Source organism: Dunckerocampus dactyliophorus, chromosome 2, assembly GCF_027744805.1.
Source record: "Dunckerocampus dactyliophorus isolate RoL2022-P2 chromosome 2, RoL_Ddac_1.1, whole genome shotgun sequence".
Classification (NCBI taxonomy): Eukaryota; Metazoa; Chordata; class Actinopteri; order Syngnathiformes; family Syngnathidae; genus Dunckerocampus; species Dunckerocampus dactyliophorus.
Genome location: NC_072820.1, coordinates 44,598,223 through 44,616,258, shown reverse-complemented (window position 1 = coordinate 44,616,258; position 18,036 = coordinate 44,598,223). Strand labels below are relative to the sequence as shown.

At 41.3% G+C, this 18,036-nt stretch overlaps 1 protein-coding gene across 17 annotated transcripts in view; it reads right to left on the bottom strand.

The window, feature by feature from the left end:
• ryr2a (ryanodine receptor 2a (cardiac)) overlaps positions 1–18,036 on the bottom strand; it is a 175,526-nt gene that overhangs the window by 86,107 nt on the left and 71,383 nt on the right. For 15 of the 17 annotated variants that reach the window (XM_054759480.1, XM_054759448.1, XM_054759466.1 and 12 more), the window contains 11 exons: positions 11,666–11,752; positions 11,397–11,528; positions 11,243–11,337; positions 10,950–11,125; positions 6,588–7,246; positions 4,504–4,704; positions 4,084–4,189; positions 2,383–2,526; positions 1,903–2,030; positions 1,410–1,555; positions 1,171–1,285 (listed from right to left, as the gene is read on the bottom strand). In XM_054759480.1, the coding sequence (XP_054615455.1) occupies positions 1,171–1,285; positions 1,410–1,555; positions 1,903–2,030; positions 2,383–2,526; positions 4,084–4,189; positions 4,504–4,704; positions 6,588–7,246; positions 10,950–11,125; positions 11,243–11,337; positions 11,397–11,528; positions 11,666–11,752 (1,989 nt within the window). The remainder of the gene's footprint in view (positions 1–1,170; positions 1,286–1,409; positions 1,556–1,902; positions 2,031–2,382; positions 2,527–4,083; positions 4,190–4,503; positions 4,705–6,587; positions 7,247–10,949; positions 11,126–11,242; positions 11,338–11,396; positions 11,529–11,665; positions 11,753–18,036) is intronic. The other 2 variants (XM_054759440.1, XM_054759556.1) reach the window with 1 other exon arrangement.

The following is an 18,036-nucleotide window of genomic DNA, read 5'->3' as shown; positions in this document are numbered from 1 at the left end:
CATTACTATTCTTTTTGCATTTTGAAGCACTACTTAGAACCTCCTTAGGATCCAACAGTGCAAAATGTAAATACTTGCAATTTTTCAACTGGTCTTAAAATTTTGATCAGGAGTATATTTGAGCCCATAAATCCCTTAGTATAAGACTTAAAAAAAACAACAAAACAACAGTTTATATTAGTGATTCTCACCACAAGTCTCCTTTTCTTTTGAACACGGCTGTAAAATAACCCAAAATGGAGCCAAAGAAGGTTGCCAGTGACAGCATTTTGATAAAGAAGGTGAGAAACACTATTGAATTCAAGAAATAACTAATCTGTGTTGTGTCTACCGCATCGTGTCTTTGGCAACACAACATCAGATCTTCAATGACGGTAAACGTAACCTTAAATGTTCATTTATCCCATTCATTCATCATTTATATGCATTTAGAATTGAAATGCAAGCAAAACCCATAATTGTAAACCTAGAAAAACTTGTTTTGTGTTAACATTTCTGAGACTTGCGGTGTAACTCTGTTAGTTAGCCAAGAACGACAGAGTCAACCACTGATGACATCATAGACAGGTGACAGAGTTGACTTCCTGTTATTGTTTCAATGTATTAGCAAGCTGCTAACAAGGACGGTTTGTGATTAAAAAAAATACATTAAGAACATAGTTGGACTCACGCGGTGTATTAATAACACAACAAGACGCGCCCCATATTATACGCTAAGTGGAAAATGTATGCAAAACAGAGGCAAAATTTTGGTGTAAAAGATTCAACGTTAACAGAAAACTACGCTAACCGAGTTTACATTTCAAGTGAAACAGTGAAATGTATTGAGTGGTTTTGCAGTTGTGACAAATGCATCACATCAGGCTTTTCTTTGCAAAAAAACACTTTCCTAGCTAGTGTTGTTTTATATGAATTAATTAAAGAATATACAGTGGGGTAAATAAATATTTGATCCCCTGCTGATTCTGTAAGCGAGCAATACACAATTTGTAAGTTAATTTTAGAGAGACAGAATATCATCCAAAAAGTAAAGAGCCTTGAGATAATGTCTGATGTGAATTGGTGCTACATGAATAAAATCTATTTGACTTGATATGTCAGTGGGTAAACTTACAAAATCAACAGGGGTTCAAATACTTATTTCCACCACTGTATATTCATCACCCATACCTTGCAGTCTCCTCCGCTGAGTACATTCACCATAACCTCCATGACAGTCTCATGCATCCCCAGAGCTCTCATCAAATTAGGATGCTGGTAGAACACCTTGTTGTTCATAATATCACTGCAGAGGAAGGATTACTTACAACAATGCACATGACACAATGATGTGGAAAGTAATTTACACATAAACATGCACATTGTCTGAAAAATAAAATGAGACGAGCAGGGATTTCAGGGATTCTCACCCCAGCCCCCGGATCATAAGTTTCTCCTCTTCTCTACCCATGCGCACACTCAGCAGCGATCTGATCTGACCTAGAGCAGCCAGGAGATTGATGGTTTCCTCGATCGATACAGAGTTGATTGTGTAGGTCTTGGGAAGTGCCCGGGCCTAGACAGAGAGATACAATTCTATCATTGCCTTCATTATTCTTTGCAGACTATTGTTTCATGATGGTGTCACAAAGTCCCAGTAGAAAGTGCCAGTTTTAAATAAAAATGCTATTTCCATACCGTATTTGCAGTGAAGTAGTATTACATAGTGTACTGTCAAAACCTACTGTACATGTAATTTTGGAATGCACTTTTCATTGTGTGACAACTGTATATGCTCTACACACTATCAAAACTTTGGTGCAATTTAAAACATACTACTTTTGAAATACTAAGAGTTAGCACAGAGATATTATTTTCAAATAAACCGCTTCTGCTAAGAACAAAATTAATTCAGCAAAGAACCTGTCCTCCAATGCCATCATACTGTCGGTGCAACAGGACAAACATGGCTCTGACGAGCTCAGGATCCTCAATAAGCGACTCCTGAGACCAGCGAACCATCGTGTCTGAAACCAACTGCTGTAACGTACCTGAAGAGACAGATGCAGAGAAATGGCAAATCTTAACATATTGTAAATCTAGATGGTTCGAAAAGCTACTATGCGTCTTTGTCTAGTATTCTGCATAGCTTGAATGTATGGCTTTGGAGTATACAGTATTGAAGCAAAATAGTCATTTTAATCATCCATCCGTCCATTTTCTACCACTCATCCACATTCCACATTACCACCATCACTAAGTAGGGACTGAACCCACGTTGCCTGAACAGAAGTCAGGCGAGTCAACCACGAGACAATCAGTGACACGCATTTGCATCAGTAGAATTAATTTAACAATAGTGTAGACTATAGTGGTGTAGACTTTGATGTACAGTGAGCGTACTGGGTTTCCGGTCTGCCTTTTCCTTGGGCAGGTTGGCCATCTTCTTCTTCAGGTTAGACACTTTTTCCACCAACGACATGAGTCGACCTCGAATGGTGAAATCACTGTCCCCATTTAAAGCACCATCTTCATCCAACTCTATACCTGACAGAACAGAGATGCTGTATAAAACATAATGCACACAGGTAATCAATGTATATACACACCTGAACAAAAGTTTAAGACCAGTTGGAAAATTGCAAGAATTTAAATTTTGCACTTCTGGATCTTAAGGAGGTTCCAAGTAGAGCTTAAAAAAGAAGAAATGGGAGTGAGATCTTTTTTTTTTTTTTAATGAAGCAATTTATTGCAAACAAGCATTACAGTGAAATAGACTAATCAAAGGTTTAAGACCATGGCTATAAAAAGGAGGCTGGTGGGAATGTTGCTCCAGGTGGTGAAGATGGCTTCACGGAGGGCATCCACTGTCTGGAACTGATGCCCATTTTTGTAAACCTCCCTTGCCATTCATCCCCAAATGTTCTCAACTGGATTTAGATCAGGGGAACACGCAGGATGGTCCAAAAGAGTGAGCTTATTCCAATGGAAGAAGTCCTTTGTCAGGTGGGCATTGCCAACTGCAGCGTTTTCTCTTTGAAAAAGCCAGTCATTACCACACAGACGAGGGCCCTCAGTCATGAGGGATGCCCCCTGCAACATCTCCACATAGCCATCTGCCATTTGACACCCCTGCACAACCTGAAGCTCCATTGTTCCATTGAAGGAAAAAGCACCCCAGATCATGATGGCGCCCCCTCCACTGTGCCGTGTGGAAAACATCTCAGGTGGGATCTCCTTGTCATGCCAGTAACATTGGAAGCCATCAGGACCGTCATTTTTTTCATCAGAGAATTTCTTCTAACTTTCAATGTCCCATGTTTGGTGCTCTCGTGCAAATTCCAAACGGGCAATTTTGTGGCGTTCAAGGAGACGAGGTCTTTGAAGACGTTTTATGTACTCAAAACCCTCCTCTTGCAAATGCCGTCTGATGGTTACTGGACTGCACTCTGCACCCGTAACAACCTTCATTTGGGCCAGGGATCGTCCCGTGTCTTGACGGACAACCAATCGGATCCTCCGGCACAGGGCCGGTGGCATTTTTTGCGGTCTACCACTTTACTTTTTTGTTGCATAACCCTCAGGATCTTTGAAAAAGTTTCAAATGACTGTCTTACTGCGTCCAACCTCAGAAGCAATGGCGCGCTGCGAGAGGCCTTGCTTATGCAAAAGACAACCTTTTTTTTTGCCTTTGCCATTAAGAGATCATGACAGTGTGAATATCTGACAGAAAATGACACTGAATCCATATTCTTGCCAAGATTTTGGCTTTATAAAGGCTTTTGTCTTAAACTCTTGATCAGCTGATGAACAGCCTATTTCACTTCAAATGCTTGTTTGCAATACATTGCTTACTCAATTTTAGTTTTTGTCTCACTCCCATTTCTTCTTTTTGTATTTTGACGCTCTATTTAGAACCTTGGAAAGATCCAACAGTGCAAAATGTAAATTCTTGGAATTTTTTCTCCGGTCTAAAAATTTTGATCAGGAGTGTATATTCGAAATGATTGATTTTCTAAAACTAAATGCTCGCTTCCTTGCTGTGCCCCTCTCAAAGTCTGCTGTACATGAAAAGTTTGGTTAACTGTACATTCACAAGTTTACCACAGTGTATCATGAGGTCCTCGTGGAAGTCAAGTAGCTGTTCTTGGATGTATTCGGGACATGGGCACTCTTGCTTCTCCTTCTTAAAGTTCAGCAACATGTTAATCTGCATGAGAAACACTTCCTGGGTGAATTCAACACGTCAACACACAGCTGGGGAAATTTGAGAATAATGACAAAAACATGAGCTAAATTTCTTCAACACTAACTGTAACCTAAAAGGCTTTTTGTATTTTAGTTTTTTGCATTACACCTATTAAAGAATTATATCATTTTAATCTTTTGGGTTTGTTATTGTTTCCTTAATTTGTTTATTTTGCTCACTTACAAGTTTGTGCACTACTTACTCAGTGAATAAATAGAGGGTACCATGAAAGATTTGTTTTCTCCTGTCTGCGCAGTCTTTTTTTGTATTCCTACCTGTTCCTGAGGAGGGGATCTGAACTCTTTGGTCTTCTTGGCGGTGAGAGCAGCAGACATGTTTAGCGCAAGCATCACCTCATTGTAGCGAAACCTCTGGTTTTCTTGGAGAGAGGCTACAAAGTCATCAGAGAAGGCTACTACTGCTTCAATACGATGACGCACTTGGCAGTCACACAGGTACTGCATAACATGGCACATCTATGGTACACAAACAGCATGCAACAGTCATATATCAGTTGCATAATAGTTTACAACAAGTGGGTCATCAATTATGTAACTATCATGATTAAAAATGCAAATATACACCTTTAAAAAATTGACCTTTGTCAAAATTTGAAGCAACATCTATAGCAAGGGTATATACATGAAACACAATAACGTTTGCATCGGGGGTGTCCAAACCTTTCCACCATACACAAAAAACAAAGGGGCAATGCAAGGGGCGACTTTGAAATTGTATTTATATTTTATTAAAAGGCTAACCCCCCCGCCCCCCAACATATTTAAATACAGTGGTGTGAAAACCTGATTTGCCCCCCCCCCCGTTAAAACATAACTTAATTGAGCTTAATTGAGATCTATCAGCCGACAAATTGTTATAAAGCCATTTCTAAAGCTCTGGGACTCCAACGAACCACAGTGAGAGCCAATAACCACAAATGGGGAAAACATGGAACAGTGGTGAACCTTCCCAGGAGTGGCTGGCCAACCAAAATTACCCCAAGAGCGCAGAGACGACTCATCCAAAAGATCACAAAGACCCCACAACAACATCCAAAGAACTGCAGGCCTCATGGCCTGCATGGCAGAGTTCCAATACAAAAACCAGTGTTAAACAAAAAGAACATTAAGGCTCGTCTCAATCTTGCCATAAAAAAATACTGATGATCCCAAAGACCTTGGGGAAAATACTTTGTGGTCTGACGATACAAAAGTTGTACTTTTTGTAAGGTGTGTGTCCAATTATATCTGGCTTCAAAACGTCGCATTTGAGAAAAAGAACATCATACCAACAGTAAAATATGGTGGTGGTAGTGTGATGGTCTGGAACTGTTTTGCTTCTTCAGGGCCTTGAAGACTTGTTGTGATAAGTGGAACCATGAATTCTGCTGTCTACCAAAAAATCCTGATGGAGAATGCCCGGCCATCTGTTCGTGGCCTCAAGCTGAAACCAACTTGGGTTCTGCAGCAGGACAATGATCCAAAACACACCAGAAAGTCCACCTCTGAATGGCTAAGAAAAACAAAAGGAAGACTTTGGAGTGGCCTAGTCCAAGTCCTGACCTGAATCCTATTGTGATGCTGTGGCATGACCTTAAAAAGGCACTTCATGCTGGAAAACCCTCCAATGTGGCTGAATGACAACAATTCTGCAAAGATGAGTGGGCCAAAATTCCTCCACAGCGTGGAAGAGACTCATTGCAAGTTGTCGCAAATGCTTGATTGCAGTGTTTGCTGCTAAGGGTGGCCCAACCACTTATTAGGTTTCACTTTTTCACACAGGGGCATGTAGGTTTGTTTTTTTCCCTCCCTTAATAATAAAAAGTTTCATTTAAAAACTGCATTTTCTGTTCAGTTGTGCTGCCGTTGACTAATATTTAAATTTGTTTGATGATCTCAAACATTTAAATGTGACAAACGTGAAAAAAAATGAATCAGGAAGGGGGCAAACACTTTTTCACACCACTGTATATTTAAAGGCAAATATTTCTATTATCAATTAATAGTATCAACATGTCCATGTTTTTCTTTACATTGTGCCTTTTTGCTCTATTTTTCCCATTTTTTCTGTTTTTTTTTAGTTTTTTATTTTATTTTTCTACATGCAGCGGGCCAATAATAAACCAGTCATGGGTCGCAAATGGCCGTGCTTTGGACACCCCGAGTTTACTTTGATATATAATCTCCTGCAACTTGAGATATACTATAAATTATGTATTAATAGAAAAACAAAAACAAACATTTTATACACACTATCAAAATTATGTGAAAGCTGTTACCAAGCCAGAATATGTACACTGCACATTATAAGGTGGTACAATAAAGAACAGAACAAAAATGTACAGTTTACTGCCAGTTACCTGAAGTTTGACTGGTTCCGGGAGTTTCATCTGCAACAGTCCCTCTTTGGGCAAGTTTCTTCCTTCGTCTTCTCCTCCTCCCTCTGCCTCCACCCCCTTTACCAGTCCCACCTCCCTATGCATGTCTTCCTGCCCTTCACATCTTTCGGAGAACACAGACGGCTCAATCAGTTGCAGTATGTTCTTCAAATCTCCGTTTTGGAAAACACCCATGATTAGCATGGTGTATAAGAGCTTTAGGAGCGGGACAAAGAGAAATTCAGTGCTGCCCCCTATTGGATCCCTCACATGCATGTTCCCCTCACAGACTGCCTCTGTTAACATCTCAATTGTTTTTGTTTTTAGTTTGTCCAAGGGAAATTCAGGGCTGTACTGGTAAGACTCTCCCGATCCTGATCCATTGTTGCAAGAGGTTCGAGATGACAATCCAGGCCCACAGACAAAACTCGGAGATGAAAAGTGCATTCTGGGTCTCAGAGAAGTGCTCAGACCAATGCCAGGCAGACCATGTTTCCGCTTCTCATCGGGAAAGAGGGTTATACTCTTGGTTTCCCCTGTCATTGGAACAATATACTCATTGTTCATCATGAGGCGAGCTGTCGCATAGCTGCTCAGGTGGATGTCAATCAGGAGGTCATAGTAGCCTGTACGAAGCAAACCTAAAATAAAAATACATCACACAGAAACATATTACTGTTAGGCTATAAAAGTAGTCCTTTCACGGTGTTCATAATGAGGTGCTTCGTAGATAACATACTAGCTTTATGGCGTAGTTGACAGAAATGAAACCCAATCGATTTGTACATCTGTTATTTTCATATGTTATATTTACTATGGTTTTATTCCAGAGAAAGAAGAGAATTGCATTATAGATTCCTAGAGTTCATTATTTCATCCAGTAGTTGTACGTTGTCATCTTATTCTTATAATATTATTATTCAACATCTGAGAAAAAAAACATTAGATTGTTTTAATTTCAAGCAAAACAGTAAAGATAGCGTGAGATTATTGACTTATTAATAACCTAACCTTCATTGAGAGCACATCTACTTTTTGCTATGAATTGTATTATTGAGATGCTTTGCAGTTAGCCTAAATCAGGGGTGTCTAAAATTTTTCCACCGAGGGCCGCATACTGCGGTGACCACTTTTACATTTGCTGAACAACCCATGCAGATATACTGAGACGTTTTTTTTATATTTAAAAAACAAAAAAACGGCCTACATCTCAACTTTGTGTTATTGGTGACACACATATTATTTGTATCAATGAACTATTTTTCCTTCATTTACGCTTTCTCATACGGCGCCCCGGAAGGGACATGGACAAAAAAAATTGATGGGTTAAAAAAAAGAAAACTTGCGAGATAATGCAATACTTTTGTGAGATCTCTCATTTTTGCTGTTTTTATTTTATTTTGTACAAATACTTCAGCTTCCTTCTTGCACATTTTCTTTCTCTTAACATTATTCTTTATTCTCATAATATTTAGATTTTATTATCATGATATCATAACTTTTACCAACAACCTAAATTTCCTAACATTTCACCTTTATTCTTTGTTTTGGTTGTTTTTCATAATATGATGACTTTAATATTTCAATTTCATGCAATTTTTTCTCTCAATATTATGACTTTATTCTCGTAAAATTACTGCCCTTTTTTCCCCCATTTTTTCTGTCTTTTTTTTTTACGTTTTGTATTTTTAGAATGTCTTGAGGGCCAAAAAAAAAAAAAGGCCCCTGGGCTGCACTTTCAACACCCCTGGCCAAAATAAAGGTGGTTTGAATTAAACTTTAAAGATGTCTTATCCTTTATACTTCATATTTTGTACTTTTATTTTAGTTGACTAAAATGTGAAGATTAAAAGTATACTAAAACTAAATCAATTAAGATAACTAAAGTATGACCAAAATATACTTCAGTAAACAAAAAAGTAGTAAAAAAATATACAGCCAAAATAACAAAGGAGTGGCTCAAAAAGAAGCACATTAAGATCCCGGAGAGGCCTTGTCTGTCTGCTCTGGATCTTAATCATCTTCACAGCATTGGAAATCTATGGAGGGAGCTGAATTTAACCAGAGTCAAATTCCATATTTCATATTTGGCCAATTAAGCTGATTTTGAAAGTTCACATTGCAAAGCGATAGCCTCAAAATCATTTGGAGAGTATGTTTAAAGAGGAGTGGGATATTGAATTTACATACATTTTTTAAATACATTTTTAAAATTAAAAAAATATTTAAATTAGGGCTGTCAATTAAAATATTTCATCGCAATTAATCACATTCTTTCCATAGTTAACTCATAATTAATCACAATTAAGCGCAGATAGAAGTGTACCTTTGAAAGATCATTTTAAAGGTTTTTAATACACTTATCAACATCAGACTGGATAATATGTTTGCTTTATGCACATTTTTGTTTATTAAACCATCTATTTTTTTACACAGTTCAACACAAAATGGACCTCAAGGTATTAAAAAAAAAAAAATACTATGTACAACAAGTAGACATTGGCAAGGTAAACTGTCCATCACTCAAATATCATTCTGTTCAAGCAAATAATCTCGCAAAATACAATTGTGATTAAGATTACAAATAAAGGTTTAGAAAAACACCCAACAACTAAACGGAGACTTGCATCCCGACGTACGTGCTCCTACGTGTTGGCTACAAGCAAAAATGGAGAAAAATCGCAAGAGACAATCACATTGCTCGCACGGATTTTAAAACCCGCAGACAGCACGCGAAGCCCGTAGAAAATTGGTATGAAAATTATTTTCTGCGTGCATGCAGGAAAACCTTGCACGCAGCCAGGACGCAGCAAGGCAGAGGAGGAGTGCGTGTGTCGCAAGATTAAAAGTACATCGTGTACATAGCGACTCCTCCCGACCTCCCTGGACGCACAGCGGCTGCTCACATAGCGTATCCGACAATAATGCACCTTGCCCGGCCACGACAGGCGGCTCGTCCCGGTGGACACTCTGATTCTAGTCACGATAGCACGCACGAGTCGCATGCCGCACTCACGATCGAAAAGCTACCAACGAAGGACGATGTGGGTGTCACGAATCACTTGCTCCCTAAGTACGACGTACTTGCCACTGCTTTGATACCCTACTTCCATGTGCTGGCCCATGTTTGATCCCAAATTGCGGAGCCCATGCGTCTGGTAACACTTACGTTGGGATGTAACTCCCACTTAAGTGAAATGAAAACAGGGTATTATTGACAACTTACAAAAAAACTGTAGTTTACAGAGCTAATACTGCACCGATATATTGTAGTGACTTCAGCAGCATGGAAGTATGACACGTCGGGTTTTGCAACATGGACAATTTATTCTGCCCACTTTGACAAACACAGCACTTCAAGCAAAAACACAAATAATTTGCTAATAATAATAATAACGCTAATAAATTCCCTTGCAAGCCTTTACTGCCATCTCATTGAGTGCTGTGTGTGTGCTCTTTCACTTCTGCCTTTGTCCCCATTTACTAAGGTAACACATGCCCTCCAAATAGCTGTCTTGGGCTATGCCTGCCGGTAACTAGCAGCTCGTAACCCAAATTTTAGGGACAGTCGTATGCCAGGGTACCACTGTATAAATGACAATAAAGAATACCCGCAGGGCTCCGGTGGTTTCTCCAGCTGGGTCCAGCGGGTGGTGTTTGGGCCTTAGCGTTCTCCAGTGACAAGTTCGGCTTGCAGCAACAGTGGATGCAAGTGACTTTGGTCGGGGCTTTGAGGCTAGGCTTGCCATTCAGGGTGCCCTTTTCTGTGTCCATTCCTGCTTTCTGTTTGTTCCTACTTGTGGCTTGGCATCGGTTGCGGCGCCGCTGCATTTTCTCAAACTACGGTGTGGGCTGAGGGTCGTGGCGTGCGCATGTTAATCATGCGTCAAAAAATAGTGGCGTCAAAGGGAATTTCCGTTAACTTGTTATTATCGCGTTAACTTTGACAGCCCTCATTTAAATATATGAATTTAACATTTTTATCACGTATTATTCACATATATTTTCCTCTGTCAGGCAGCTAACCAATGAGCCAACATCAAGTTTATTGAAAAAAATGTTGGCTCACTAAGGCATTAGCCTGTTCTCACAATAGTTTGCAACAAATGTACAGTACACGTTTACAGCAGGCCTTGAATCTGCAACCCTGCGGTTTCCAAGGCAACAGCCTGAAAGACTGCGCTTATGACATGCTTTTTACAACGATGAGCATTTTTGCTGCAAAATACAGTGGTTTCAACACATAACACTACTAGGATACTCTGATGTAATGATGAGGGAATAAAGCTTAATTTACACTTTGTTTTAGTGCATGTTGTTGTTTTTCAAAGCTATGGGACTTACCTGGCATATATTTATTCTCTATAGCATGCAGGAGCTGTGCCTCATCTACATGGGAGCAAAGGGCATGAGCCACCCGGTTGTTTCCCAAAGCACAGATTGCAGAGTATAGTCTGAGGGTGTGATAGTGAAACTTTAATAAGTCCCTCCTCTCTGAGAGCTCCAGGACATCCACTGACCTAAACAACACACACCAAATTAGAAATGAGTGAACAGAGGAATGGCATTGAAATATGTGCGAGGGAGGCGAGTGTGTGATTCGGTGACATTTGTGATGGTGTATGAGTGCATCCCACCTGTTCTCCTCAGGTATGTGCAGAGACAGAAACTGCAGAGGTTCGTTGCAGTGAATCAGCCAGCCATGTCGGTCATTCACTCTAGATACTGACACCTGTGAATATAACTATTAACACACAAGCATGGAAACACACAACCATGCAGGTGTGTTACCTTGGGAAAGTGATTGGGAACACGACTCCACAATACAGGTGTGAGAAACTGGACATGCAACCGTGGAGGACATTGGGGGACTAGATTCTTCCTCTCACTTGGAAATAAACCAGCTGACAGAGGCATCACATTCTAAAAAAAGAAACAGAAATATGACGTAAACAAAATACAAGTTGTTACAGACGACATTGTCCTGCCCGGTTTTAGCAGGGTTTTGAAAACCTACCACATGGGAGGGACTCATTCTGAAACAAATGTGTGTGTCTCACCTTAATCCGCCCCAATTCAAACTGGAAGACACTCGGGCTGGTAGCCTTGGCAAAGACTGCTGGGAAGAGCTTTGTACTGGGCTCCACCTGAGAAGGTGGAACACTGTGATTGATATATGTGTGCCAATTCAGATACAGTGGAACCTCCATTAGCATCCGGAAATTTACGCCACAACGTTGCCTCGGTTTGCGTGCATTCTCCGGTTAGCGTGCAATATGGCGTGTTCTCGTGTTGTTAATACACTGCGTGAGTGCAACTCTGTTGTTAGTGTATTTTTTGTCACAAAACGTCCGTCCTTGTTAGCATCCTATTAGCTAGCTTACGATATGGCAACTGGAACTGGAAGTTATGTCACCCCTCTATGTCATAAAATGTTAACAACAAAACAGTTTTAAGTTTTGAAGTTTGAAGTTTTACAATTATAGCTTTACGTGCATAAAACAATTCTCAATGCATATCAATGACATAAATGAGATAAATGAACATTAAAGGTTACTTTTACCTTCAATGAAGACAAGACTGATCCCAAGGCACGATGTGGCAGCAAGATCAACCACCTTCCTGTTTTCAGCCACGTTTTCAAGATAAAAGTAACCTTAAATGTTCATTTATCCCTTTCATTCTCACTTACACAGTGGTGTGAAAAAGTGTTTCCCCCTTTCCTGATTTCTTTTTTTTGTGCATTGTGAAAGGGTGATGGGTTTGTGTTGTTCTGAACATTCATTTCCCAGGATACGAATGTGAGAAAGGGTTTGTGTTGTTCTGAATATTCACTTCCCACTGTATCTTATTATTGTCTTGATACGAATATGAGAAAGGGTTTGTGTTGTTCTGAATATTCACTTCCCACTGTATATCTGCTGACCTTGCCTACCAGGTGCTTGATACGAATGTGAGAAAGGGTTTATGTTGTTCTGAATATTCACTTCCCACTGTATATCTGCTGACCTTGCCTACCAGGTGCTTGTTAAAAAATAGTAACTCTGCGTGCGAATGCCTGAGTTTCGGGGCCGGCCACCCCGTTCTCACGCTCGCACGAACAGACTGGTATAAAGAGGGGAGAGCGAAAACACCTAGACGGAGTCTGCTGCGGGTTGTGATCGAACGCCCAGCCGATTGATGCGAACTCTTCCACGGGTGTTGGCTCTCCACCCTGTTGGCGTAGGTAAGAGGCTTTTTCGCTGCAATCATATATCTTGTGTGTTGATGCTTAAATAAATACGCCCTTGTTTAGGCTAAAATACCTTGATGTGTCTGTGTCATTCTGTGTGCCGACTGAACACGATCCTCTAAAAATATTCTAAAACATTTTTGGCGTTGTCGGCAGGATCACGTTCAGCTGCATGCAGAATGGCTTTGTGCTGTATGAGAAAAGTGAAGAATACAGATGTCCTCACCATGGAGGAAGTGTCGTCAGGGTGGGTAGCCCCTGACGAGGTGAAAGGGATAGGCGCCGTCTTACGACAACGCGGGGGACGCCCTGGGCCGTGGGCTGGCGATATCCCTGTAGCAAGCGCGGAGGCGCTGTTACGAATGTTGAACAAGGTTGAATATAACGAGGAGGCACCCTTGAGGGGAACACAGGAGAGTTTGTGGATCTGTGCAGAGGCATGGAAGGAGCGTAATCTAGCGGTGGCGAAGGCCAACGCTCAGACGGCGCAACAGACCAAGCAGCTGCAGGATAAGGAAAAAGAGTTAAGGCGAATGCAGTGCATAATGGATAAGACCGTTATGTGCCTGTCGCAATTGATTTGTGCCGCCCAAAATCGTTCATCCCGTAAAGTTGATGCGAAGCAAGTTCGCTCCTTTGTGGCCGGGATGAGTGAAGATTGGGATCCCGGGGGTTGGGATGGGGACATATGGGGAGATGACCCAGACGAGAGGTTGGGACCTCTCCCCGATCCGCCCCCGGTTCGAAGTATTTATCCATCATTAAAGCAATTTAAGAAAATGCAACCTGTTACACGACGACATCAGGTGCAAGGCATAGCAGATATGAGGCAGATGGTGGACGCACAGGGGCAGCCTGTGATAGGAGAACACGGGCGGCCTGTGATGGAGCCTGTGCTTGAGGTGCAGGAACAGCGGTTGATTAAGGAGGACTTTACACAAGATGAGGGACTCTGATTTTGTCGAGATATAAACAAAGGGAAGAAGAGGCGAGTTAAGTTTGAGGAGGAGGATGAATAGGATGAAGGCCAAGCCCAAGTCCTTAAGACTACCTGGTCCGCCACGGATATACGGCCTCATGTAGAATTAGAAATTTATTGGAAGAAATCTGTACAAAAGGTAACAGCGTTGGTGGACACAGGGGCTGAGGCCTCGTTGATTAGTGGAAATCCGGACAAAATTAAAGGAAAAATCGTGCCCCTAACGGGAATTGGGGGACAAGTAGTGTAAAAGTATAACACTACCACCAAAAATCGGACAAACGCCCATTAAAAAGTATACCATTGTAGTCACTCCCATAAAGGAGTGGATAGTGGGAATGGACATTTTGACAGGAATGACTTTGCATTTAAGACACGGGAAGTTTATGTTTGGAGATCTTAGGAAAATAAAGTCTGTTTTGGTGGGAAAAGTGCACATGGCACCATTCCCCATACCTGAAGCGACGACGTTAATCTCCATGAAACAATATAGAATCCGTGGGGGTCAGGAGGAGATTACTAAAACAATAAAAGATAAGGAGAAATTGGGGTACTTTGTAGATTATGGGGGAACAACCCGTGGTTGTACAAAAGGATGACAAAATTGCACAGTTAATAATTAAACCATGCAATATGACCCCAGTACAGGAGATTACTCCACCTGAGGTTGTTACTTTTAGAAGTACTAAAGGTTTTGGTTCAACAGATAAGGTGGGAGCTAAAGTGTGGGTGAAGCAGCGGGATGGTCCTCCACAACCCGCTGAAATTATAGCACAGGGAAATGATGCTACCGTGAGTGTCATGTATTCAGGACAGGAGAAATGGGTCAATGTACCTGTGTCAAAATGTTACTTAAGGGAAGATTAGAAAGTGTAGGATGCTATGTCCAACTGGGCTTCTTTGTGCAGGTAAATGATCAACTGGAAACGCTTTACTGGAGTGCCAAGGAGGGCTCGACATCGACAAGATGGCTGGGGACCGCGGACCTGGTGGTGCCGGCTCTTTGGTCAAGCGCCTCCTTGCTCTTGGTGTCATGGTGGCCCACTATTGGGGAACAACCCAAGAAACGACCTGGAACGAGTGCAGGACCACGTGAGCTGTCCGGCAGGTCAAGCATGTCTGATGGCCAACATCACCAGTGACTGTAACATCTACGTCTGTTACACATGCCTGGCACAAACTCTTCACGTCCGAATGGCCCAAGCTACTCAGAGGACTGTGGTGTCATGGACAATCAAGTTTCCAAATCTCCCAACATGTCATCGACGACGTCGAGAGTGGTATGACACGCTGCTTGGAGGGACTGGAACGGTGTTGGGGGTGTCCAACACCATCGACGGGGAGGTCACGCGTACAGTGCTGTCGACCACTGGACAGTATACATCACGGGCGTTACACCAAGTTGGGGAGTGGTTACCTAACGGGATAGGTACACAATTGAGTAATGTCAATTTATGGACGCATCAGTACAATTGGCAATTGACTATGTTTAACAAAACTTATCGCTCCTTAATGAATCTGACCCAAATTGCCAATTGGACTGCTTGCAATATGCAAATGTTACATGCACGCATTCAGAAGGAAAGGTTTATAACTGGAGTTTATACAGGGAATTATCATCAGTGGAGAAATACTTGGAATATTAGTCAGAAACTATGGCTCCAACTATTTCCGGAACAAACTGTTTGCAATAACACCCAATGCAAAGGTTATTGGTATCAATACAATGTAACTCAAGTGAAAACTGTATGCCGATATGAAGTACTTCCGGTAATATCAATACATGGATATCATTATCTGCATGTGAGTGGAGAGTGGTTTGAAGCCGCAACAAATACGACTTATGACACTGATTTATGTGATAAAACTGATCAAGGGATGGTATGTACTTTAGAGATGGGTCACGCTAATCTATGTTTGAGTGATAGTCAGGTAACATTATGTGATTGGAGTGTTGAGACACCACGAGACATGCTATGGCAGGTAGGGCCACAATACCTATGCGTAGCTACCATGAGACAACACCCACAGTTACCTTCAGCTCCATTCGTTGGCTGTCTTAATGATGTACACCTGTGGCATTGGAATAATCAAACGTACTATCTCACCAATTACTCCCAGGAGTCCAGATTGTCAGCGGTGCAGTGGGAGGTTTTGCGCCACCCCTGGACTGTGTCTCTGGACCGGTTCAAATGCGCATTGGACCGGTCCACAGAATTGAAGGATCTGATACAAAGACATAGGTACAATGTCACGCGGTTGTGGGTGTCCACATTAATAGCTGGGGATGAAGTGAAACATGTAGCGAGGCTAGTGCAGCAGAGTTCCGCCCATCATTGGTGGGATATTTTATCTGGAATGTCTGTAACTGCCAGGAAAACCATACTGCCACCCTTGTTTATTTTGGCAGGATGCTTAATTATATTAACCTTATGTAACGTATTCACTTGCTTGTATGTTAGACGAGCTAAAAGACAGCTTGAGAGAATAATTTTTAATCAGTGGTAGTAGTATGCGAATTGCTGTGTGAAAGCGATGCCCCTTTTGGGCTTACCAAAATTGAGGTAATTGTGGAAAGCGGGGGACCGGATATTTATGTTTGGAATTTTCATGTTGCGGGGAATATGATGTGGGGTGAATTTGTCTGACACACGGGCGGATTTACTTGAGAGGGTGCAACACGATCTGGTTAATTGGAATAATTGGGAGGGGAACATGATGAATAATGAAGATTTTATGAATTGAGGAAAATGATGTTCAGAACATCAAGAGTGGAATGTGAAAGGGTGATGGGTTTGTGTTGTTCTGAACATTCATTTCCCAGGATACGAATGTGAGAAAGGGTTTGTGTTGTTCTGAATATTCACTTCCCACTGTATCTTATTATTGTCTTGATACGAATATGAGAAAGGGTTTGTGTTGTTCTGAATATTCACTTCCCACTGTATATCTGCTGACCTTGCCTACCAGGTGCTTGATACGAATGTGAGAAAGGGTTTATGTTGTTCTGAATATTCACTTCCCACTGTATATCTGCTGACCTTGCCTACCAGGTGCTTGTTAAAAAATAGTAACTCTGCGTGCGAATGCCTGAGTTTCGGGGCCGGCCACCCCGTTCTCACGCTCGCACGAACAGACTGGTATAAAGAGGGGAGAGCGAAAACACCTAGACGGAGTCTGCTGCGGGTTGTGATCGAACGCCCAGCCGATTGATGCGAACTCTTCCACGGGTGTTGGCTCTCCACCCTGTTGGCGTAGGTAAGAGGCTTTTTCGCTGCAATCATATATCTTGTGTGTTGATGCTTAAATAAATACGCCCTTGTTTAGGCTAAAATACCTTGATGTGTCTGTGTCATTCTGTGTGCCGACTGAACACGATCCTCTAAAAATATTCTAAAACATGCATGTTTCAGATAATCAAACAAATGTAAATAATAGTCAATGACACACACTTTCCAAAAAGTTCAACTTTTGTCTCGTCAGAGTATTTTCCCAAAGGTCGTGGGGATCATCAAGATGCTTTCTCGGAAAATTGAGACGAGTCTTAATGTTCTTTTTGTTCAGCAGTGGTTTTTGTCTTGGAACTCCGCCATGCAGGCCGTTTTTGCCCAGTGTCTTTCTCATGGTGGAGTCATGAACACTGACCTTAACTGAGGCGAGTGAGGCCTGCAGTTCTGTGGATGTTTTTGTGGGGTCTTTTGTGACCTCTTGGATGAGTCGTCGCTGCGCTCTTGGGGTAATTTTGGTTGGCCGGCCGCTCCTGGGAAGGTTAAACGCTGTTCCATGTTTTCGCCATTTGTGGATAATGGCTCTCACTGTGGTTTGCTGGGGTCACAAATCTTTATAACCTTTCCCAGATTGATCTCAATTAATCTCAGTTAAGTTTTAACAGGGGGTGCAATCACTTTTTCACACAGGGCCATGTAGGTTTGAATTTTTTTCTCCCTTAATAATAAAAAGTTTCATTTAAAAACTGCATTTTGTGTTAAGTTGTGTTGTCATTGGCTAATATTTAAATTTGTTTGATGATCTGAATCATTTACGTGTGACAAACATGCAAAAAATATAAGAAATGAGGAAGGGGGCAAACACTTTATGTATTTATATGCATTTCAAATTTTTGTATGTAAAGTTTCTGTATGTACAACTCTAATTGTAAAACTATAAAAACGTGTTTTATGTTAACATTTTTATTTCTGGAACAAAATAATTGGATTTAC